Genomic DNA, 26,034 nt, shown 5'->3' with positions numbered 1-26,034 from the left:
GCCTCAGTATTCCTAATTATCCTGGCATCTTGGAAACAATACCAGAGGCAGATGACCACAGGGTGAACCCAAAGTGGCTTATGGTGCCCCCAATCTATATGTGGGGGTTGAACCAGCTATGACTGAGCAATCATTGTATCAGGTATATAAGGAACAGCATGGTCTGTAAAGGTTAGGCTCTCGGCCCAACAGTCAACTGTTGGGTCGACGGTTTCATTATTGCAATAATTAATCGATATTGAATAAAGATGATTGTTTGAAGAAATGACAAAGTCTCTCTCATTTGAATAGAATATTCCATCACAATATTTGGTGACCCAGATGGGAACTGTGTGAACTAGTTAAGACTTTAAAGCAAAAACCCTGTGTGGGTTAAAAACCCTGTGTGGGTTAGAGATCTGTGTGGACTCAAAAGCGCTATAGAAATATTAGAGAATGCATTATAATGAATAGTATAAAATAGTAATATATGAAGGTGCACCTGTGAATTTACTGCCGTTTTAAGGTTATGAGAACCTGTACCATGGGTTAGTATTGTAAATCTCAGGACCTAACCCAGAGATAGAAATTTGACAATATTCCTTCAGGTTTTAAAAAATATTGTAGAAAACAACTAATTGATTAAGTATGTTTTGGGAACAGTACTGTGTAAATGTGAATGAGAGTTTTGTGAGTTTGGAAATAAGGGTTATCTGAAGTTTGGATAATAAGATATAGAAATGTGAATAATAAGCTGATTTAAATTGGTATGAGTTTCGATATGTAGCCTTATCTTGGGTTTCCGTCCATCACTGCCCATCATAGAATATCAGAGGTGGTATTGAAAGTGCGATGTTATTTTAGAACAATAGCGGCAAGTATATAATTTCTTTTGAGGATACGTGTGGAACATTATTCCCATAGGGCAGCGTCCGGGAAAGTTTTTGTGTGCCGCTGGGAGTGTATGCATCAAGAGTTGTTGGAAAACGCACATGGAGTGGTTAATTAATGTGAGTACCTAAGATTTCCTACGTTATTTATTGATTCTGCGAAGATTTGAAAAAAAAAACATGAATGAGAAATAACCATGTGTGGATAATTGATTACTAGAGATTTGATAAAGAAACACTGGAAATATATTGAGATGCAAATTAAACAACCCATACATAGATGTACACAGGTTCAGAGCGGTCTCTTTATGGCTCATTTGTTAGAGATAAGGTTAAAGCATTATATGGCTGTCTACAGGATCTGGGAGATAGTCTCAGAAAAAGATTGGCACATATTAAAACTGCGAGGAGAGAGGAGCGGAAATAAATTCATAGAAGAGATAAACTATAGCAAAGGCATAAAGACACTAATAGAAGCACATGAGCATTCTACCAATTTGTCTGGAATATAGGGGGAAAAAATCTAATCATGGATAAAATTCGGCAGCATTTCCCTACTGACAGGAAATTCCAATCTAATAGAGAATTCAGGGATACAATTGGGACTTGGCACAATGACATAAAATAAGAATCATTAGCTCAATACACCAGTGTATTGATGTTAGCATTCTATCAGTGTAATCGCACTAACTGTACTATTTGTGAAGTAATTTGAGTATGGACATTGCTAAATGGGGTACTTGGTAAATTCGCTCAGGCTATTTTGTTTAGATTTCAGAGCACTGGTTTGAATGAACCAGAGCGCAGAATAAATGATGAATTTACGAACGCTCAACGCCGATTGAATATGACCGGTGTCAGTAAACGTTAGGGAAATAACGTAATTGAAATTAATGCCAGCTGCACAGTTAGTCACCAACGATATGAATAAACATGTAAAAAGCCAAATCAGCAATGCTAGGTGAGTAGAATGGAGAGTGAAGTTGTATTCTCTTGTTCATGTCTGGAAGTAGCGTCAGCTAGCAAGCTAGCCAACTTTAGCCAGTTAGCTTGTGTGTGAGGCAAGAAAAGCATTATACACTGCTCAAAAAAATAAAGGGAACACTTAAACAACACACTGTAACTCCAAGTCAATCACACTTCTGTGAAATCAAACTATCCACTTAGGAAGCAACACTGATTGACTGATTGATACATTTCACATGCTGTTGTGCAAATGGAATAGACAACAGGTGGAAATTATAGGCAATTAGCAAGACACCACCAAAAAAGGAGTGGTTCTGTAGGTGGGGACCACAGACCACTTCTCAGTTCCTATGCTTCCTGGCTGATGTTTTGGTCACTTTTGAATGCTGGCGGTGCTTTCACTCTAGTGGTAGCATGAGACGGAGTCTACAACCCACACAAGTGGCTCAGGTAGTGCAGCTCATCCAGGATGGCACATCAATGCGAGCTGTGGCAAGAAGGTTTGCTGTGTCTGTCAGCGTAGTGTCCAGAGCATGGAGGCGCTACCAGGAGACAGGCCAGTACATTAGGAGACGTGGAGGAGGCCGTAGGAGGGCAACAACCCAGCAGCACGACCGCTACCTCCGCCTTTGTGCAAGGAGGAGCAGGAGGAGCACTGCCAGAGCCCTGCAAAATGACCTCCAGCAGGCCACAAATGTGCATGTGTCTGCTCAAACGGTCAGAAACAGACTCCATGAGGGCGGTATGAGGGCCCGGCGTCCACAGGGGGGGGTTGTGCTTACAGCCCAACACCGTGCAGGACGTTTGGCATTTGCCAGAGAACACCATTATTGACAAATACGCCACTGGCGCCCTGTGCTCTTCACAGATGAAAGCAGGTTCACACTGAGCACATGTGACAGATGTGACAGAGTCTGGAGACGACGTGGAGAACGTTCTGCTGCCTGCAACATCCTCCAGCATGACCGGTTTGGCGGTGGGTCAGTCATGGTGTGGGGTGGCATTCCTCCATGTGCTCGCCAGAGGTAGCCTGACTGCCATTAGGTACCGAGATGAGATCCTCAGACCCCTTGTGAGACCATATGCTGGTGCGGTTGGCCCTGGGTTCCTCCTAATGCAAGACAATGCTAGACCTCATGTGGCTGGAGTGTGTCAGCAGTTCCTGCAAGAGGAAGGCATTGATGCTATGGACTGGCCCGCCCGTTCCCCAGACCTGAATTCAATTGAGCACATCTGGGACATCATGTCTCGCTCCATCCACCAACGCCACGTTGCACCACAGACTGTCCAGGAGTTGGCAGATGCTTTAGTCCAGGTCTGGGAGGATATCCCTCAGGAGACCATCCACCACCTCATCAGGAGCATGCCCAGGCATTGTAGGGAGGTCATACAGGCACGTGGAGGCCACACACACTACTTAGCCTCATTTTGACTTGTTTTAAGGACATTACATCAAAGTTGGATCAGCCTGTAGTGTGGTTTTCCACTTTAATTTTGAGTGTGACTCCAAATCCAGACTTCCATGGGTTGATAAATTGGATTTCTATTGATTATTTTGTGTGATTTTGTTGTCAGATTATTTCATTCATTCAGATCTAGGATGTGTTATTTTAGTGTTCCCTTTATTTTTTTGAGCAGTGTATTTTGTGAGGTCAGAGAGCTTGGACCAACCCTGCTCCTTAGCAGATTTTGGGGTTGAATAATCCTTGTAAGAATCAAGGACAGTGGATATTAGTTAACATATTAAAATTGCCAGTAGATATGGGTGAGAGCACAAATTATTTTACAAATACTCAATCTTTGTATCACACCACATTTAAACAATCACTAAAGGGTGTAGAATTGAGGGTTTTGTGTTAATACAATATGTAGTGAATTTGATATTGGCGGAAAAAGATGAAGAAACTCATATGCCAAACATCACCACATTAGTCAACTATGTGGTAGAGCAGGGTCGCAACCAGCGAAACAAGAGATAACATACTAAAGTGGCCTCCCTGTGAACAGAAGTTCTGTTTGTTTTGACTATAATTAAAACTATTGCCATGTTTGTTCTTAGATATAGCAGCCAGTGTTTGTTTTAAGATGCAAACTGAACATTTTAACAGCTTGCTGAGGCAATTTCGATGTAATACGATGTAATACGTTGTGCGGCCTAAATGGTCTGCTGGAATAACCTAGTGAAAACGGAGTCGTATTTGAATCACTGAATAATGAACTGAATGTATACGTGTAAACAATTGCAAGTGTTTGTTTTCTTACTTGCACCCTACTCAGAAGAGACAGTTGCCTAAATATAATTAATTCTAATAATAGCGGACAGGCAATTGCGATAGAGCTGTGACCATGATCATGATAAAACAAGGCAACAACAACAATGGATTTAAGTTTTGTATTTTATACATTTGGCGCATTGTCTTCTACTAAGGAGAGAATAATCACGGTTTGGTTTATTTTATAAATCTCACGATGGGTGACAGTGACGAAGACATTGATAAGGAGGGTGTTGACAGTATGTGAATTGTAAAATGTTATTAGTGAGTTGTTTGATAGCACTCGAATGATGCGATATTTTAGTAATACAAGGTACAAGGTTAAATAATGAGTAGAGTGGTAATGGAGACTACTGCGCCCGCTGCATTTGGGGGAGATGCTGCGATGCAAGCTTAAGCATATTTTTCAAAAGAGCAGCAACAAATCCTCTTGAAATCAGCGGGACAGAAAAATGGTACATAGCGGTGTATGGCCTCGGTTAGCGCAATAGTAGTTCATAGAGATCACGGTCTTTATGTTAAGGGAGACGTAGTAGATCACATCTCTAACAACTTTTTCATAGATGCCTGGGATCAAATATCACTGATTCTTTATGCTAAAGAAATTGACACTTTCTCTTCCAGGAGAATGGGGGCAGTCATTTTCTCTCTCTTTGAAATGTTTCCTGAGGCTATGATCTTGTTTTTTCCACATGATTTACCACACACACACAGCACGCACACACAACTTACTGGTTATGAATATGGGTTTGTGCCAAGGTACCTAAAAGGGCACACACATGGAATTTTCAGAGTTTTAATTTACCATGTGAATTCTTTTGATAAGAAATGTACTGAAAACTTACTGTAAACCTGGGATACGGAATTTATGAAATATTTGACTGTTTTTCATTAGTTAGTCTACTATAGTAAGAAACACTTTTATAAAGGGTTTGAATGACCGCTGACATCTGTCCTGACTTTCTAGTGTGGTTTGATCACCCTCACTGGAAAGCCGAGAGACATTGGATGATGAATTTCAGGTAATTTGTAATGATGATAACTATGAAGAAGATTATAATACTAAATGACTGAGAGTTTGACTGTGTGATATTAGGTTGCTTCTTGTGTAAATATTTTCCGTCTAGATTTTAATGATTTGTATGTGTGATTTGGACCACGAGAAGGATAGTCCTGTCTCTAGTCTATTTTTCTATTTCTTGAATCAAGTTATGGGTACAATTTTTTCCTTATGGAGTTATTATGGGTCATGATTCTAATTCGATTTTGTTATTTAAAATTGTTTTGTTTTATTTATTCACCAGTAGTGTTGTTGTTTTTTACACATTAGTCACTATGGTGAGACATGTGTCAAAATGGGGGGAATTACCAGTCTTTGGAGTTTTTTGGGATTGAAGTTTACACACCTTGAGTGATATTTAGAGATGTATTGAGTGATATATGAAGGAATGTATTGTTGTGTTGTTAGCTCTGTTTTGTTTTGATAAGTCTCACCAGATTGGGTCTATTTTTTTACCTTTATTTAACTAGGCAAGTCAGTTAACTTTTAAAGGTATAGGGTGCAGTATTTTCATTTTCGGATGAAAAGTGTGCCCAGAGTAAACTGCCTAATACCCGGGCCCAGAGTCAAATATTAGATTTGGATAGAAAACACTCTGAAGTTTCTAAAACTGTTTGAATGATGTCTGTGAGTATAACAGAACTCATATGGCAGGCAAAAACCTCCCAAAAACCTGAATATAAATATGAACTTTATCGAGCAAAACATACATGTATTGTGTAACATGAAGTCCTATGAGTGCCATCTGATGAAGATCATCAAAGGTTAGTGAATATTTTAGCTGTATTTTTGTTTTTAGTTTTTTTATGATGCATGACTTGCTTGGAAAATGGCTGTGTGGTTTTTCTTGTGAAGTTTATGTCCTAACATAATCTAATTTTATGCTTTCGCTGTAAAGCCTTTTTGAAATCGGACAATGTGGTTAGATTAACGAGAAGTTTATCCTGTTATGGATAGGGGGCAGTATTTTCACGGCCGGATAAAAAACGTACCCAATTTAATCTGATTATTACTCCTGCCCAGAAACTAGAATATGCATATAATTATTAGCTTTGGATAGAAAACACTCCAAAGTTTCTAAAACTGTTTGAATGGTGTCTGTGAGTATAACAGAACTCATTTGGCAGGCCAAAACATGAGAAGATTCTGTTCAGGAAGTACCCTGTCTGACCATTTCTTCCCCTTCTTGATTATCTCTATCGATTACAAAGGATCTCTGCTGTTACGTGACACTTCCTACGGCTTCCATGGGCCCTCAGAGCCCGGGAAAAAGCTGAATGACGTAATTCAAAGCCCTGGCTGAAACACACGAGCGCTTTTGCTAAGTGGTCTATCAGCGGACAAAGGGCTTCATGCTCGTGCACGAGTTGACCCCGTGCTGTATTTTCTTTCGGCTGTTTACCTAATTGCAGATTCCCGGTCGGAATATTATCGCTTTTTTAAGAGAAAAATGGCATAAAAATTGATTTTAAACAGTGGTTGACATGATTCGAAGTACGGTAATGAAATATTTAGAAATCTTTTGTCACGAAATGCGCCATGCGCGCGACCCTTATTTACCATTCGGATAGTGTCTAGAACGCACGAACAAAACGTCGCTGATGGAACATAACTATGGATTATTTTGGACCAAACCTACATTTGTTATTGAAGTAGAAGTCCTGGGAGTGCATTCTGACAAAGAACATCAAAGGTAATCAAACTTTTCTAATAGTAAATCTGATTTTGGTGAGTGCTAAACTGGGTGGGTGTCTAATCTACTGAGAATATTGTAAAATGTGCTTTCACCAAAAAGCTATTTTAAAATCGGACATATCGAGTTTATAGAGGAGTTCTGTATCTATAATTCTTTAAATAATTGTTATGTTTTTTGTGAACGTTTATCGTGAGTAATTTAGTAAATTCACCGGAGGTTTGCGGGGGGTATGCTAGTTCTGAACGTCACATGCTAATGTAAAAAAGCTGGTTTTTGATATAAATATGAACTTGATTGAACAAAACATGCATGCATTGTATAACATAATGTCCTAGGGTTGTCATCTGATGAAGATCATCAAAGGTTAGTGCTGCATTTAGCTGTCTTCTGGGTTTTTGTGACATTATATGCTAGCTTGAAAAATGGGTGTCTGATTATTTCTGGCTGGGTACTCTGCTGACATAATCTAATGTTTTGCTTTCGCTGTAAAGCCTTTTTGAAATCGGACAGTGTGGTTAGATTAACGAGAGTCTTGTCTTTAAAATGCTGTAAAATAGTCATATGTTTGAAAAATGGAAGTTTTCGGATTTTAGAGGAATTTGTAGATGTAAGAGGTAAATCTAACCACACTGTCCGATTTCATTTCATTGCCACATTTTTTGCAGTATTACTTTAGTGCTTTATTGCATAGAGGATGCATGTTTTAAATATTTTTTTCTCTACAGGCTTCCTTCTATTAACTCTGTCATTTAGGTTAGTATTGTGGAGTAACTAGATTGTTTGTGATCCATCCTCAGTTACCTCAGTTTAACTCTATAACTGTTTTAAAATCACCATTGGCCTCACTGTGAAATCTTTGAGCGGTTTCCTTCCTCTCCATCAACTGAGTTAGGAAGGACTCTTGTATCTTTGTAGTGAATTGGTGTATTGATACAACATCCAAAGTGTAATTAATAACTTCAAGGGATGTTCAATGTTTTATCTATCTTTGCGAGTCATTGGAAAACCCCCCTAGTTGTTGTTGTTGAATCTATGCTTGAAATTCACTGCTCGACTGAGGGACCTTATAGATAATTGTATATGTGGGGTACAGAGATGGGGTAGTCATTCAAAAATCATGTTAAACAGCATTATTGTACACAGAGTTAGTCCATGCAACTTATTATCTGACTTATTAAGCAAATTTGTTCCTCTGAAGTTATTTAGTCTTGCCATAATAAAGGTGTTGAATACCTTTTGACTCAAGGCATTTCAGATTTCAGATTTCTTTTGAAAAATAAAAATCGAAAAACATAATTCTACTTTTACATTTTGGAGTGTATTGTGTGTACATCAGTGACACAAAATCTACATGTAATCAATTTTAAATTCAGGCTGTAACACAACAAAATGTGGAAAAAGTTAAGGGGTGTGACTACTTTCTGAAGGCACTGTACATGGGACACTATTTTTTAAACGTAATTAGCTCCAAATTTCAATGACATAAAAACCTCAAACCAGCTATAATTTATAGAAATTAATTTACAAATATTGAAAGCATTTCATGAGAAAACTAAAAGGTGTGCAACATAAAAAGATAGCTAGGCTATCCAAAGTCAAACCAACTTTGCCATGGTCGCACACCGGCCGGCTCTAGCAATTTGGCGAAAGAAGTTGGCTAGCTTGCTAGCTAGCCTATGCTACTTCCAGACACAATATCTGGTAACGACTGTATCAAGTTATCGAGGTGGATGAGTGACTGTGACTGTGTATTGTTTTGGCAGAGTGAATGTACAAAAGCTTTCCACGTACAAGCACACATACAAGAGACACCCACATAAAAGCACGTTTTAAAATGTTCTTTTCAGTTGCATTTCGTAATGAGGACGATTGAAACCAAGGCTACAGTAAATCAGTAAAGGGAACTAGCTACGTGCTGATTTTGTTGACAGTTTAGAAAAATGAATGAGCTCCAATTATGAAATGAGGATGGCCTATCCCTTTAATTATGACTCAGTCTAATGAGAGGATTAAGACAATCAGGATCACTTCCCAACGTGTTTCAAATTAATCAGTAAAATACACCAATATCCCATTATAATTAGAAATGTAAAGTATTATGAAATGAACACAAAGCAAACAAAACAGAGAAATAAATAACAATTACATTTGAACCTTTAATCCGTATTACTTATGTGGCTACAAAACTATTAGAGTAAAGTAAATTGTACTGTAGATAGAGACCACATTTTTTAACCAACTTAAAAGAGTGGATGCTGTTATTGTGAAAATTTACCCCAGGATTTCTTAAAAGAGACGTGAATCCAAAATGAGAAATATACTTATAATTCTAAAACCTTAAACTAACATGGCAATGCTCTCACGCTCTGGGAGAGGCAATTGAATAATGTAGTGGGGGCTGTAAAGTCATGTCAGAATAGACTTGAGAAAAAGTGAAGGAAGTTAGAGGCATTTCTTTCTACTTCTTATAAAATTGCATGGCAGTTGGGAATGTACTGTAGGCTGTTCAGATGAGTTCTCTATTAGGGTTTATATAATATTGGGAATATGAATAGAGTGAGTATATTTCATTTGATTTAGTGATCTGTTTTGGGAGTTGATGTTCTCATTTGATTTTCATAACAGAGATAGAGGTTTTCATATGAAAAAAGCAAAAATCCATACAAAGTATTTAAGTGCATGTAAATGAAGATGCAGAATTCTTGCCATACTTCAAAGGAACTCATCTCTATAGCCTCTAATGAGGGTAAGTAAGTTAGCACAAGAACACAGCTAATTAAACTGACCATTTATCTCAGCATAATACTGTAATTGTGGCCTTTATTTACCCATCAAATGGAGGAATATGCTTCACAATACCAAAACACTACACTAGCAACCCCACTAGACTAAATGGGTGGACACAGAGAGAAATATCAACTGGTGTTCTACCATTCCATTAAAGATTTGATGTTCCACTGAATTAGCATGTAGATTCAAACACTAGGCCATCGTGATACATTATATAAAAAACAAAAAAGACAGTAAAATGGAAAGTCTGGGTAAATTATATGCACATTTTCATTTACTAGCATATCACATGCACAGAGGCAAGTATGCAAGCACCTACACTCTTAGAAAAAAAGGTGCCATCTAGAACTAAAAAGGGTTCTTCAGATGTCCCGATAAGATAACCCTTTGAAGAACCCTTGTTGGTTTCAGGTAGAAACCATTTGGTTCCACAGAGGGTTCTACATGGAACTAAACAGGGTTTTACCTGGAACCAAAAAGGGTTAACCTATTGGGACAGCCGAAGAACCCTTTTGGAACCCTTTTTTCCAAGAGTTTACTGTATGCACACTGTGCACACATTCTGCCCTCTCTCTTTGCTCTACAGCTTTCTATGCACCATTCTCATCTCTCCCATACCCCTCTCAATCTCTCTCTTTCCCTCCCCTGGTCCTCTCTCTCTAATCCAGAGAAGTAGCAGGTGTTGGGACTAATCCCGTCCTTTCAGCCACACTCTCTAATTACATATTGCTGGCCTTGCAATTATTTTAACAGGGCACACACAGATATGTGCACATTGCTTACACACACACACACACACACACACACACACACACACACACACACACACACACACACACACACACACACACACACACACACACACACTCAGTCACTCACTCTCTCTTTCTCTCTTTACTCTGCTGCCAGGCATTTGAATCACAGAGAGACAGCTCCAGAAGACAAAACCAGCCTCTCAGCCAGAAAAAGTGAAGGCACATCACAGAATTACAACTAACATTACAGCACTGCAACAAGAATAATCAGAGCCCTTCTTTTAGCATAGTAACCATTCTATAATTACAAGACACAGTCATTACAGCTTCATATCAATGTGAGACCCTTAAAAAATGTGTTATGCAACAAAAGAAAAAGAGGCAAACAGGTGTGCACCAGAGACAAAATAACAAACTTAGATTTTCTTAATTAAAATAAAACAGTTGAGAGTGTCTTACTTCACTGTCATGTGTCTGAGTAATTAGATAGACTCCCCAGAGGAACGGGGGAAAGGTGGAATGAGAAAGGAGTCAGGGTTGCCATGTCCGCGGTTTTCCTGCATTTGGGCTACTTTAAAAACAATGCAGAGGGTGAAAATGTATTGGCCGCGGGTTGGTTTTTGGGCTACTTCTAATTTGCACAGTGGCCGCCATGTCTATGCGGCTGCATGCCTATCGAATCGATGATTGGCTTTCTGTGGTACCAGGGTCTGTATAGCTTTTCTTTAGCAAGTGGACACATTTGTATTGGTAGGCCTGGTCTTGATTTTCTTATGTCAAGCCTAACATTTCACAAAGCTATACACGGTGTCGCAACGCAGCCTTCATTTTTCAGAACAAGAATAGACTGACAAGTTTCAGAAGAAAGTTATTTGTTTCTGGCCATTTTGAGCCTGTAATTGAACCCACAAATGCTGATGCTCCAGATACTCAACTAGTCAAAAGAAGGCCAGATTTATTGCTTCTTTAATCAGAACAACAGTTTTCAGCTGTGCTAACATAATTGCAAAAGGGTTTTCAATTAGCCTGTTAAAATGATAAACTTGGATTAGCTAACACAACGTGCCATTGGATCACAGGAGTGATGGTTGCTGATAATGGGCCTCTGTACGCCTATGTAGATATTGCATAAAAAATCTTCCGTATCCAGCTAAAATAGTCATTTACAACATTAACAATGTCTACACTGATCAATTTGATGTTCTTATAATGGACAAAAAATGTGATTTTCTTTCAAAAACTAAGACATTTCTAAGTGACCCCAAACTTTTGAACAGTAGTGTATGTTATGAATGGCATATATTGAACAGCCTAGCAGGTACAGAGAAAACAAAGGCAGTACGTACCATTGGGGCTCTCTTCATCAATGGTCACTATGGTAGCAGGAGGGCCTGACCGGGACAGTTTACATTCTGTATGGTGGAGAGAGAAGGCAATAAAACACATCAATACCACGAAGAGCCTTCATGTCATAAGCTGATATCAACTGTCATAACTGGTTATGAATGGTTTCATCCTTTCTATTACTGTTGAAGCACGTTGATGGGTTTAAGGACACTGATACAAAAGCACAGTGATGACCAACTCACAACAATACATGACTACAATACATGACAACCATATGGGGTGACAACATGAGCACAGTGTTCAATACAGGGAGCTGCACAGATGGAAATTACCCCGAGCACACAGAGAAAAAATAAGATAGAGAGAATGAGGAAAAGTAAAGGGTTACCCTCTTACCCTCGTACCGCCAGTCTGTAGAGATCAGGGTTAGTGGTGCCAAAAGGAAAGAAGAAAAGAACCATGGGAGAAAAGAATAGCATGAAATTGTTGGTTTGGAGAATAGGTTTGATGTTAGAGGAGAGAAAAAACATTAGAGTAGAGGAAAGGGGGATGGGGAGTGAAGGAATAGAGAGTAAGTTAATCATAATAGCTAACAGCCCTACAAAATCTTCTTCAACTAAATACATCTTTGGATGGATGTTATTTGGCATGAGAGTAGGAAATAATTCTAAAGATACATTCATCACAACATAGTTAGCCTATTTTCTACATACAATCGTCTCTTGAAAATCATCCAAAGAGAACACCATATTTCATTTAGTGTTGACATCTTTTCCAGGGTGTTGGTATTTGTGTGTTGTGTTTTCCAATATTCTCTGCCTGGGACTTTTCCCTCTTGGGTAAAATTAATTGGGTAGTTGGTATAAACATATACACACACCACAGCAAAGCTGCTTATAGATGTATCTACTTATCTGGCCGGCCAGGGCAAATCCTAAAAAGCTAAATTGTGAAGAAGTCAGGAGGTGTGTAGCGAGTTAACTTGGTTCAATAGGGAAAGGGCTACGAGAGCCCAAAAGATGAGGGATACATTGTCCAACCAGCAAGCACCAAAGCAAAGCTATTTGGAAGAGAACACAACAGACAGGAGGCAGCAGACACATAAACCACAGGGAAAGACTCTCTCATCATGAGAGTTAGACCGATTGTATAGAGAGTGATTACCAGTGAAAATCAATAGAAACTGAGCAGGGGGAGTGGAGGCACCCAGCCAACCATTGTGCAACCAGCAAGCGCCAAAGCAAAGCTGTTTGGAAGAGAACACAACTTATCGTAATGAGAACATGGAGACAGAGGAGGAAAATGGAATTGGAGCGAAAGGGATGAGAGAGTGAGAGAGAGAGAGAAAGACAGATAGGAGAGAGAAGGACTCTCTCACTCTCCCTCTCTCTTGCACAAACATAAATACATAATGAGAGTTGGACCGATTGTATAGAGAATGATTACCAGTGAAAATCAATACAAACTGAGCAGTGGCAGTGGAAGCTGGAGAAAACCCCATAGTGTATAGAACTAAAACTAAACTGCACCCTCACGTTCAGTCCACCTAGTCCTGTTAAGAAAATTGAGCTAAAACCATGCTGAGATACTGTATCTTCTGTATCAAACACATGACTGGACACATCGTCAATACTGTCTCTCTGTAACCAGAGGCTGGGTATCGACCAGGACTACACAGGCCATGTCCAATTCAATGTGACCTAGAATGTAAGGTCATTGTTCATACATATAACTATGATGAACATCACAGTGATCCCTTCCTCCATGACTAGACACATCCTGTCCTCTCTCTGCGTGGAACAATCCTAAAAGTGAAGCCACCTAGTGGTACACTTAAAATTAAGTGTTTTTTTTAACAGCAACACTAGTGGCAACTGAACTGCCACCAAGTTGAAGGAGACAAAACCTTAACTTTGCTGGAGTATTGAAACAAATCATCCTGAGATGTTTTAAAACATTACAAGGTGTGTTGTAACACCACTTAATCAAGTATTGTGCAACACCTTGCCAGGGACTGGGAGTACTAACAAAATAAATTTAAAACACTATTTTGGTGTTTCGAGTCCTGTTTAGTGCAGAATTAGAAACCTTCGCATTTGGTCTTGTTTCCTCTCCTTAAAGCTTCTAAACACCATTATTATGTTTTGAATCCTGTCCAGAGCAGAATTCAAACCCTTTTTCTGAAGTGTCGTAATGATTAACATTGTTCTATGTATCTGAAGTGTCGTAATGATTAACATTGTTCTATGTATTTGATAATTTGCCATTACATACCATTTTGGCAGGCATTTTCAAGCACAGTGTTCAAACCACCAGCAGTGTTGGGAAACTGAGGCATTCTGAAGGCTTCATTGCTTTTTTTATATCCCAAAAAGTCAGTTTAGTTGGCGCCATCGATTTCAGTAATCCACTCATTCAACATGCAGACAAAGGAGTCCAAAAAGCTACTGCTAAACTTTGTTCAAACAAGTCAAACTACATTTAATTGATTTAATTAATGTTAATCCTCAGGTATCATAAAATGTAAATAAACTATAATATTTCATATGGAAAGAGGTATGTTCAATAGAAAAGTAAAATTAGTAAGCGTGCGCCAACAGACTGATTTTGAACCGGGAGTCTTTGTACGAAAACTCCAAATTCTTGCTCGTTTTTGAAGAAACAAACCTGAAACAATGAACAAAGACTGTTGACATCTAGTGGAAGCCATAGGAATTGCAATCTGGGAGTGGAGGTGTACCTGTGGATGTATTTCAAGGCCTACCTTCAAACTCAATGCCTCTTTGCTTGACATCATGGGAAAATCAAAAGAAATCAGCCAAAAATTGTAGAACACCACAAGTCTGGTTCATCCTTGGGAGCAATTTCCAAATGCCTGAAGGTACCACATTCATCTGTACAAACAATAGTGCGCAAGTATAAACACCATGGGACCACGCAGCCATCATACCGCTCAGGACGGAGACTCGTTCTGTCTCCTAGAGATGAACGTACTATGGTGCGAAAAGCGCAAACCAATCCCAGAACAACAGCAAAGGACCTTGTGAAGATGCTGGAGGAAACAGGTACAGAAGTATCTATATCCACAGTAAAACGAGTCCTATATCGACATAACCTGAAAGGCCGCTCAGGAAGGAAGAAGCCACTGCTCCAAAACCGCCATAAAAAAGCCAGACTACAGTTTGAAACTGCACATAGGGACAAAGATCGTACTTTTTGGAGAAATGTCCTCTGGTCTGATGAAACAAAAAAAGAACTGTTTGGCTATAATGACCATCGTTATGTTTGGAGGAAAAAGGCGGAGGCTTTCAAGCTGAAGAACACCATCCCAACCGTGAAGCACGAGGGTGGAAGCATCATGTTGTGGGGGTGCTTTGCTGCAGGAGAGACTGGTGCACTTCACAAAATAGATGGCATCATAAGGACGGAAAATTATGTGGATATATTGAAGCAACATCTCAAGATATCAGTCAGGACGTTAAAGCTTGGTAGCAAATGGGTCTTCCAAATGGACAATGACCCCAAGCATACTTCCAAAGTTGTGGCAAAATGGCTTAAGGACAACAAAGTCAAGGTATTGGAGTGGCCGTCACAAAGCCCTGACCTCAATAACGTAGAAAATTTGCGGGTAGAACTGAAAAAACGTGTGCGATTAAGGAGGCCTACAAACCTGACTCAGTTACACAAGCTTTGTCAGGAGGAATGGGACAAAATTCACCCAAATTATTGTGGGAAGCTTGTGGAAGTCTACCCGAAACGTTTGACCCAAGTTAAACAATTTCAAGACAATGCTAACAAATACTAATTAAGTGTATGTAAACTTCTGACCCAATGGGAATCTGATGAAAGAAAAAAAAGCTGAAATAAATCATTCTCTCTGCTGTTATTCTGACACTTCACATTCTTAAAATAAAGTGGTGATCCTAACTTACCTTAGACAGGGAATCTTTACTAGGATTAAATGTAAGGAATTGTGAAAAACTGAGTTTAAATGTATTTGGCTAAGGTGTATGTAATCGTCCGACTTCAACTGTATATATATGTATAGAATATATATACACTGCTCAAACAAATAAAGGGAACACTTAAACAACACAATGTAACTCCAAGTCAATCACACTTCTGTGAAATCAAACTGTCCACTTAGGAAGCAACACTGATTGACAGTAAATTACACATGCTGTTGTGCAAATGGAATAGACAACAGGTGGAAATTATAGGCAATTAGCAAGACACCCCCAATAAAGGAGTGGTTCTGCAGGTGGGGACCACAGACCACTTCTCAGTTCCTATGCTTCCTGGCTGATGTTTTGGTCACTTTTGAATGCTGGCGGTGCTTTCACTCTAGTGGTAGCATGAGACGGAGTCTACAACCCACACAAGTGGCTCAGGTAGTGCAGCTCATCCAGGATGGCACATCAATGCGAGTTGTGGCAAGAAGGTTTGCTGCGTCTGTCAGCGTAGTGTCCAGAGCATGGAGGCGCTACCAGGAGACAGGCCAGTACATCAGGAGACGTGGAGGAGGCCGTAGGAGGGCAACAACCCAGCAGCAGGACCGCTACCTCCGCCTTTGTGCAAGGAGGAGCAGGAGAAGCACTGCCAGAGCCCTGCAAAATGACCTCCAGCAGGCCATAAATGTGCATGTGTCTGCTCAAACGGTCAGAAACAGACTCCATGAGGGTGGTATGAGGGCCCGACGTCCACAGGTGGGGGTTGTGCTTACAGCCCAACACCGTGCAGGACGTTTGGCATTTGCCAGAGAACACCAAGATTGGCAAATTCGCCACTGGCGCCCTGTGCTCTTCACAGATGAAAGCAGGTTCACACTGAGCACGTGACAGACGTGACAGAGTCTGGAGATGCCGTGGAGAACGTTCTGCTGCCTGCAACATCCTCCAGCATGACCAGTTTGGCGGTGGGTCAGTCATGGTGTGGGGTGGCATTTCTTTGGGGGGCCTCACAGCCCTCCATGTGCTCGCCAGAGGTAGCCTGACTGCCATTAGGTACCGAGATGAGATCCTCAGACCCCTTGTGAGACCATATGCTGGTGCGGTTGGCCTTGGTTGCCTCCTAATGCAAGACAATGCTAGATCTCATGTGGCTGGAGTGTGTCAGCAGTTCCTACAAGAGGAAGGCATTGATGCTATGGACTGGCCCGCCCATTCCCCAGACCTGAATCCAATTGAGCACATCTGGGAAATCATGTCTCGCTCCATCCACCAAAGCCACGTTGCACCACAGACTGTCCAGGAGTTGGCGGATGCTTTAGTCCAGGTCTGGGAGGAGATCCCTCAGGAGACCATCCGCCACCTCATCAGGAGCATGCCCAGGCGTTGTAGGGAGGTCATACAGGCACGTGGAGGCCACACACACTACTGAGCCTCATTTTGACTTGTTTTAAGGACATTACATCAAAGTTGGATCAGCCTGTAGTGTGGTTTTCCACTTTAATTTTGATTGTGACTCCAAATCCAGACCTTCATGGGTCGATAAATTGGATTTCCATTGATTATTTTTGTGTGATTTTGTTGTCAGCACATTCAACTATGTAAAGAAAAAAGTATTTAATAAGATTATTTCTTTCATTCAGATCTAGGATGTGTTGTTTAAGTGTTCACTTTATTTTTTTGAGCAGTATATATAAGAATATATTTATATTCTTAGAGCTAGGGTCTATTTTCCTGAATTTCCCCCTGACTGACGTGCCTAAAGTAAACTGCCTGTTACTCAGGCCCAGAAGTCAGGATATGCATATAATTGGTAGCATTGGATAGAAAATGTTAAAATAATTTCTGAGACTATAACACAATTGATATGGCAGGCGAAATTCCAAAGAAAAACCAACCGGAAATAAAAAATGTTTTGAGCTCCCAGGCTCTTATAATGAAAAACGATGGGTTCTATGTAATTGACTCAAATGATGTCACGTAGCTTATCAAAAACTTCTAAAGCCGTGACATCATTTTCTGTAATTTTCCAAGCTGTTTAAAGGCACAGTCAACTCAATGTATGTAAACTTCTGACCCACTGGAATTGTGATACAGTCAGTTTTAAGTGAAATAATCTGTCTGTAAAGAATTGTTGGAAAAATTAATTGGTGTCATGCAAAAAGTAGATGTCCTAACCGACTTGCCAAAACTATAGTTAGATAACAAGACATTTGTGGAGTGGTTGAAAAACGAGTTTTAATGACTCCAACCTAAGTGTATGTAAACTTCCGACTTCAGCTGTATATAACGTAGGTACATTTTGCACTACTCGTGCAACACAGCATTCCTAACCTATCCCACTATGTTTGCTGTGTGGATCGAGCAGTCAACAAGTTGAGTAGTCATTTGAAAGAGTAACAACATTTCAGCGAGACAACTCAAAGGTGAAATCCATTAAAGCCAAGAAAATGGAATTCATTGCCCTTGACAATCAACTGTTCTCTGTCGTGGGTGATGTTGGCTTTCGCGACTGGTCGAGCACTGGTACACACTACCAAGTGCGCTATTTTTCAGATGTTGCTCTACCGGAGTTACACAGTAATAGCGTCACTGCTATTAGCTTCACGACATACTTTGGAACACCGTTTGGGTCTTTACGTGTCGAAAGAGAAACATGTCAGATAACACTATTTGACAATAACACTATTTTACACTTTAAATAAGCTTTTAATTTGACACGTCAAATAACACAGTTCTATTATAGAATATTCTGTGTTCTGAATTTACACGTGCAAGCCAAGCACCACCACTACTATCAGTAGCACTGTCAAAGCTGTATAAAAAAGGCAGCAAACAAACAAACAAACACCGGCCATGAACGATGTGTTTACAATACTGCGTTGGTAATAAAGCATTATTTGTTTGACCACAACTTCTGGGGTAGCTAGCTAGCTTTAGCTTGGTACCTAGCTAGCACCAATACAACCAGCCTGAAAACAACGACCAGTAGAAACTGCAGTCATTTTCATTATTCTTAGCAATGATTTAGAAATCCTTGTGAATAAGTATTAGCTAGTTAGCCACTTGTTGTTCGCCTATTGAAATTGAACTTTGGTTAATGAAAATAAATAGCTAGCCAGCTACTTAACCCGGTTGCCCAAAGATAATGTTATAATCAGCCAGCTAGCTTCATCTGGCTCGTGAGGCTTGACCGGACCGGGTTACATGTTGTGAAGCTAGACACAATAAGGATTAGAGCTACTTTAGTGAAATTTGCAGTTTGCCTTCAAAATAAAAGTACCTCTTTGAAAGGGATGCAGGTTACAATTGGTGGAATCATGCCATATTTAGACTAGATAATGTTAAACAAGGTTGGCATGTGAAGCAATGAAATGTGGTATCAGCCTAGTCGGTGACACCCACAGAACACAACTGTGAAGAGTTTAGGCAAATATTAGCATTGTAGCTCTTATCGCAGGACTGTGACTGTGTGAAATCAGCTCCCCATTCAGCCTATTGTGTGTATTGACATCGATATTGCACTCTACAGCTTTACCTAAGGATTGGGGATCAATGAAATGGGGTATTAGTCTACTCGATACCCAAGATATTTTTTCCCAAAGTCCTCCTTAGAGTTATCAGACTCCAAAACATCCACGCAGTATTGCTTTTCTTCAGGAATATTGTTCAATAGACATAGGTTCACAATAAATGTGGCTCAATTCACAGTTGTTTCAAGCTCTAGCTAGCTTTTTTAATGACCAGCACTGTAGGTGCGCAAGAAAACTTTTCCAGCATCAAAGCATACGTATCAATGAATCGTTGTGACATATGAAATACGAATGATAGTGTAATAACTCCGTAATAATGTAGGAACACGTTAAATTATTATGTGAAGTGCAGTCATATTCAGGGCCTGATTGGTCAACAAGCGTATTTGACACGTCAAATAGTGTTATTTGACGTGTATCTTTTTTGACACCCAAAGACCCAAACATCATTCCATAGAAATCCTGGTTGAGAATGAACCGACTGAACAAATGAACAACAAAACAGCACAGCAAGTAAGTGAAATAAATAGGTTTTGATTATGTCTTACTGGTAATGGGGACATACGTAAATGCCAACAAAATAACTTTTTGGTCAGTGTGGTTTGTTAGTGTGTGTGTGTAACCTTTATTTAACTAGGCAAGTCAGTTGAGAACAAATTCTTATTTACAATAACGGCCTATATTTACAATAACGGCCAAACCCGACGACGCTGGGGCAATTGTGCGCCGCCCTATGGTACTCCCAATCACGGCCGGATGTGATACAGCCTGGTTTCGAACCAGAGACTGTAGTGACACCTCTTGCACTGAGATGCAGTGCCTTAGACCGCTGCGTCCATGTGTGTGTGTGTGTTAACTATTTAACTGTACTAGAATGCTTAAAAGAAAATGTAATATTGGTTATCGGTATTGTTTTTTTTTTGGCAAGGAAAATATCAGATATCGGTTTCGGCCAAAAATGTCATATCGGTGCATCACTATGAAAGATAATTACATTTTGAGCAACATACTATATTTAGTTGGATTTACATTATTTTAGTCAAATTAAATGAACAAATCATTTAAACAACTTGCGTACATTTTGTAGACATTTTTTGGGGGGTATTTTTACAATTTATTGACACAGTTCTGAAATGAAAGAGGGGATATAGATAGATGGAAGAAACAGATTTAAGGGTTGTAGCAGGGAATTTAACCCCGATCTTTGGTGGGGAGAGGGGTGTCCTGTCTTAGCCAGATGCGTTACCGCTAGACCACAAGCTCTGCACAACTTGCATACATTTTAATTAAGTATTTGTTGGTGTTTTTTGTTGTTGTCAATTTCAATTCATCCCAGAATATTTTTTTACAGTTTGGCTGTGTGGTTGAGTGGGTAAAATGTAAACAAAATACATCATCTTTCTGCCTCTCCCATTTCTAATCGGTCAAAATAAAGCATAAAAAAAATGACGGTGGAATTCCACAAAAAATATTCTCCATAGTCCCTTATCATCAATCAATACCTAGGCTATAAACCAATTGTCACGCCCTAATCTGCTTCACCTGTCTTTGTGATTGTCTCCATCCCCTCCAGGTGTCGCCCATCTTCCCCATTATCCCCTGTGTATTTATACCTGTGTTATATGTCTGTCTGCTGCCAGTTTGTCTTATTTGTCAAGCTTACCAGCGTTCATCCTGTCAACGCCTGTCTTTTCCCAGCCTCTCCTTTTCTCATCCTCCTGATTTTTGACCCTTGCCTATCCTGACCCTGTACCCACTTGCCAGACCACTCCGCCCGTCTCTGAGCCTGCCTGCCGTCCTGTACCTTTGCTCCTACCCTGGATTATTGACTCCTTCCTGCCTTGACCTGTCATTTCCTGCCCATGTGGTTACATTAAACATTATAACCTCACACAGTCTGCACTTGGGTCTTACCTTGATTCTTGATACCATTTGCATTTCTAATCCATTGCTTGTATGAAAAACACAGTTTTTGTGTTTTGAGGTTGTCTTTCACATGCACCAAAAAGTGTTTTCACAACACTCTTAAAACCTCTTAAAGATCCGACCCTTTTTAAAAAACAATTCGCCTAAAATGACATACCCAAATCTAACTGCCTGTAGCTCAGGACCTGAAGCAAAGATATGCATATTATTGATACCATTTGAAAGGAAACACTTTGAAGTTTGTGGAGATGTGAAATTCATGTAGGAGAATATAACACATTAGATCCATTAAAAGATAATACAAAGATTTTTTTTGTACCATCATCTTTGAAATGCAAGAGAAAGGCGATAATGTATTATTCCAGCCCAAGCGCAATTTCGATTTTGGCCACTAGATGGCAGCAGTGTATGTGCAAAGCTTTAGACTGATCCAATGAACCATTGAATATTTGTTAAAAATATTGTATCAAGACTGCCCAAATGTGCCTAATTGTTTTATTAATACATTTTCAAGTTTATAATTGTGCACTCTCCTCAAACAATAGCATGGTATTATTTCACTGTAATAGTTACTGTAAATTGGACCGGGCAGTTAGATTAACAAGAATTTAAGCTTTCTGCCCATATCAGATATGTCTATGTCCTTTTTTTGTTACTTACGACCTCATGCTAATCACATTAGCCTAAGTTAACTCAACCATCCCGCGGGGGGGACACCGAGGTTAAAAACACTAATATTCAGGTTGAAGAACCACTTTGACCCTTTCAGAGTACTACTGTACATTTCTGTTTTAAAACACATTCTGGTTATTAAAACATTTACATTGGGTTTACATTCAAACAACCTCCAAACACCACATCTTAGCTTAGGAGCAATACTTCTCATGGTTTCATTTGACAATCATGGTGTTTTTAGACTTTCTATTTTTAAAGTGTAGATGGGTCCATACAATGTAGCCTATACATGAAACAATCATATAATAATTGACACCAGGAAAAAAGTGGATTAAGTTACAATTGTCTGAAAAAAATGATATTTTAAGAACAACAATCTCAACATCAAACTTCTATGCACCATTAGGATCACAAAAGCAGAGGGACACTCATCTGATCAACAAGCACTGCGCAACTTCACCTAGGTACCTCCATACAATGCAAAGTGCATTAGCCATCTAAAAATAATTAATTCAACAACAAATGCTTATCCACAATAAGGATTACCAAAGCAGAGAGTCACTCATCTGATCAACAAGCAGCGCAGCAGCTAGACTAATGTATCATTAGCCAACTCAAAAAACACAGAGAGGCTTTGTTCTGTTAATCTAATGGAACATTGCTTTAATGGAAATCTGTTTTTCCCAATAAAATAAGTGGAAGTAGAGAAGGAAAACTGGAAATGTTAAAGAGGCAATACTCCATCAGTAATTGGTAATCAAGGCACTATACACTCCAACAGCTTACTCCAAGAACAATCTAAATTTTCAAATGTGAACTTTGGGGCAATTTGCTTTCATTTGAGAAAATAATATCCTGCACTAATCAACAAACCGACTCCCCCTCGAGCTACAAAACTTCAATTACCAAACGTTTATAATCTTTCTCACAAAAGAACCAGGCCCAGAGATGGATGGAGACAATTGATTTAAAGGTATTTGCAGTAGAAGCAGGCTTACACATATAGCCAGTTCCTGAAAGACCAGATGCAGTCTTTTAAATGCTATTTTTAAATCAGCACTGTATATCTAATAAATCAGTGTGTGTGTTACTTTCATGAAAATAATAATAATATATTATGTATAGGGCTGTCAAAGTTAACACACTAATAAAGACTTAACGCTTGACATGTCTTTCAGCGTGAATTTTCTACACTGTTACTCGCGTCTCCATTTCTTCCCCGCATGGAACCTTTTAAGCACAAATGTTTCCTCATGGATCCTTTAAAGCACAGAACACACATGGAACACAGCTAGGCTGCAGTCCAAACACTTAAAAGACACACCCTATCCCCTCAGCCCTCAAATTAAGTTGACACTTCGGAAGCTGTATCATGACGTCTGACTAGAATGGGCTACAGTCAATTATGATTGCATGTCTACTAATATCAACTATATCTTTATTCATATACGCCTACTGTATGATAGCTAGCAAATTAATTAGCTAAATAACGTTAGCCTTCCTAGCTGGAACTTCTGAAGGAAAATGTTTTATTTCTACAATTTACAAAAGCTAACCAAACAAAAACATCATTACTTTTACAAGACGTGTTTGTGCCGTCATGCGCACTAGTAGCACAGTTTCTAAATGATTTACATTAGTTTTTACTTACACTTGTATGTTGACTTCTCCATTGATATTGTTTTTATGTTTTGGCTGACTTTTCTTAGCGGATGTACAATCGGCGCAAATTGAATTATGGGGAATTACAGGCATAACATAATTGTACAAGGCCATAAGGCGAGGGTAAGCGGATGAGGGTGTGTCTTTTATAAGTTCGAACCGCTGCCATACAGTCAATCGACCCTTTGCGCAATGTAGCAATGCCCACTTCCACTCAACTTCCTACCGATACATAGCTTCCTGTCCTAACCCCATCCTGTCAGCCTGTAGCCGTACTAGCCTATAATAATATAATAATATAATCATATTTCTATAGCGTTGTTTTAATCATTCTTGTTGAAAATTCTGTTTATCCGTTCAGTTAGGGATTTTTGTAATTAGATTATTGTGTTCTTTGTCTGTTTTTGTCTCTTACCTAGCTATTAACGCTCTAACTAGTAAGGTGTCTAGCAATTAGCCACACAAGGTGCTTGAAAGAGCTGCCAAAGATAACAGTGACGGATGTACACTGTCTGGCCAAGACAAGTAGCAAACCACCGACCTCGAAGTTGGAAAAAGGATTCAAACTTTGTCTACAGTTACCTATTCCCTAATAGCCAGTATAGTAGGTAGGTACTGGTCATATCCTGTAACACTTTGAATATTTACAATTATTTAATTTCAGGTGGTTTCAAGTACATTGTTGACTTTATAGAGTTAACTCTTGGAAAGCCTTTGTTAACAGAGTCTGGTAACATCAAAAGGTGGGAAACGGAACCATATTTTGGTTATCCAACCAGTTGAAAATATGCATTGGTACTTAATAATGAATATGATGTCAGATCAGTTGTTGTCTGAGACATTACTACTAATGATAGTATGACATAAACTGTATCTTGGAAAATCTACACATTTTAGTTATCAGATTCACATGGAATTGTTGTGCAATTTAAATGTTTAAGGATGGGACGAGATCGGATCGGGACCGGAAGCTATGTATCGGGTAGGAAGTTGAGCGGAAGTGGGCGTTGCTACGTTGTGCAAAAGGTCTATGCTTAGGCTGCGGTTCAAACTCATAAAAGTCACACCCTCGTCCACTTACTCTCGCCTTATGCCCTTGGGGGAATCCCCATCAACATCTTGGAGGGCGGTCCAAATGATTAGCCAAGCAAGGGAAGTTTGCAACGTAAGCCCCTCAGCCCTCGTTTTTAGTCGAGTTTGCGAGTGTACAATTATGTTCACTTCTGGGCCTGAAACTCCCCATAATTCAATTTGCGACGATTGTACATCCGCTAAGAAAAGTCAGCCAAAAATTAAAACCTCAACGTCAATACATGGAGTCAACATACAAGTGTAAATAAAAACGAATATAAATAAGTTAGAAATTGTGCTACTAATGCACATGACGGCAGAAACACGTCTCGTAAAAGTAATTATGTTTTGTTTGGTTAGCTTTTGGAAATTGTGGAAATAAAACATTTTCCTTCTTCAGAATTTCCAGCTAGGCAGGCTAATGTTATTTATCAAATTAAGTTGCTAGCTATCGTACAGTAGGCGTATATTAATAATTATATATTTAATGTGAGTAGACATGCAATCATAATTGACCTATAGCGCATATAAAGCACCCACAAGCTACCGGTGGCTGAAAACACAATCATCGCGGGATGAACAAGTGACAAATATCCGGGCAAGGGCGGTACATTCAAAAATCATTCCTTCCTCCCTTGCCCTTTGCCCTGCAAGTGTATACTCGTCAGACATGATACGTCATCAGAAGTGTCCACTTAATTTGAGGGCTGAGGGGATAGTGTGTGTCTTTTAAGTATTTGGACTGCAGCCTTACATTGCTGAAGACTGTGTACCTCTAGCCAAAATCATGTAAAAGTTATGCCCATTTTTTTGTTTGATAACAAACAACATTGTTGTGCAAGCTAGTCATGTTACCTAGCTAGCTGGCAAACTGATAACTTGACCACTGACTAAGCTATGCACAAATGTGGATGGCACAGGAAGAACTGAAAAGGAATAGGCTATTCAAAGAGAAGCTTTAAAGGTAGGCTGAATATGCAAGTGTGTGTGTGTGTGTGTGTGTGTGAGAGAGAGAGAGAGGACATGAGAGGGAGGTCCTATGTGTTTAAAGTTATCTGAACAGTACAGATTGTTACAGTGTTTTCATAACGTTGAAAAAGTTTAAAAGCTATTTGTTCTTTGTATCCATAGAGCCAGTTATTTTTTCCTAAAGTCACAGTCATTTAGAATGCCTAAAGCTTTAACAGTACTTACAACTGTTTGTGTGTAGATTAGTGGAAATCCACTAAGTCTGAGGATGACAGATAAATAGTGTAGAAGGAAATTTGACCATAATATAATCTTCAATCAGACTGCATTACCATGTCAATGCTATAGGCCCATACGCGTATCCAATGAGTTTAGTCAAGGTAGCAAGCCTTGCATCCCCACTTGGAATACTATAAGTTACATGTGTCCTAGGTAACCATTGTGCAATGAATAAGAGGCTGAGAGACAAGGAGCTAATATCTTGCAAAAGATGGT

General features: G+C 39.4%; 1 protein-coding gene across 6 annotated transcripts in view; it reads right to left on the bottom strand.

Annotated features, from left to right (window-relative positions):
• Positions 1 to 26,034, bottom strand: part of LOC115153216 (protocadherin-15-like) — a 324,073-nt gene that overhangs the window by 241,434 nt on the left and 56,605 nt on the right. For 4 of the 6 annotated variants that reach the window (XM_029698418.1, XM_029698421.1, XM_029698423.1 and 1 more), the window contains 2 exons: positions 12,153 to 12,167; positions 11,756 to 11,821 (listed from right to left, as the gene is read on the bottom strand). In XM_029698418.1, coding sequence (XP_029554278.1) covers positions 11,756 to 11,821; positions 12,153 to 12,167 — 81 coding nt within the window. Of the gene's footprint in view, positions 1 to 11,755; positions 11,822 to 12,144; positions 12,170 to 26,034 lie in introns of those variants that run through there. The other 2 variants (XM_029698422.1, XM_029698420.1) reach the window with 2 other exon arrangements.

Source organism: Salmo trutta, chromosome 18, assembly GCF_901001165.1.
Source record: "Salmo trutta chromosome 18, fSalTru1.1, whole genome shotgun sequence".
In the NCBI taxonomy this organism is placed as follows: domain Eukaryota; kingdom Metazoa; phylum Chordata; class Actinopteri; order Salmoniformes; family Salmonidae; genus Salmo; species Salmo trutta.
Note: the sequence above shows the minus strand (reverse complement) of the source record. Positions and strands in the feature narration are given on the sequence as shown.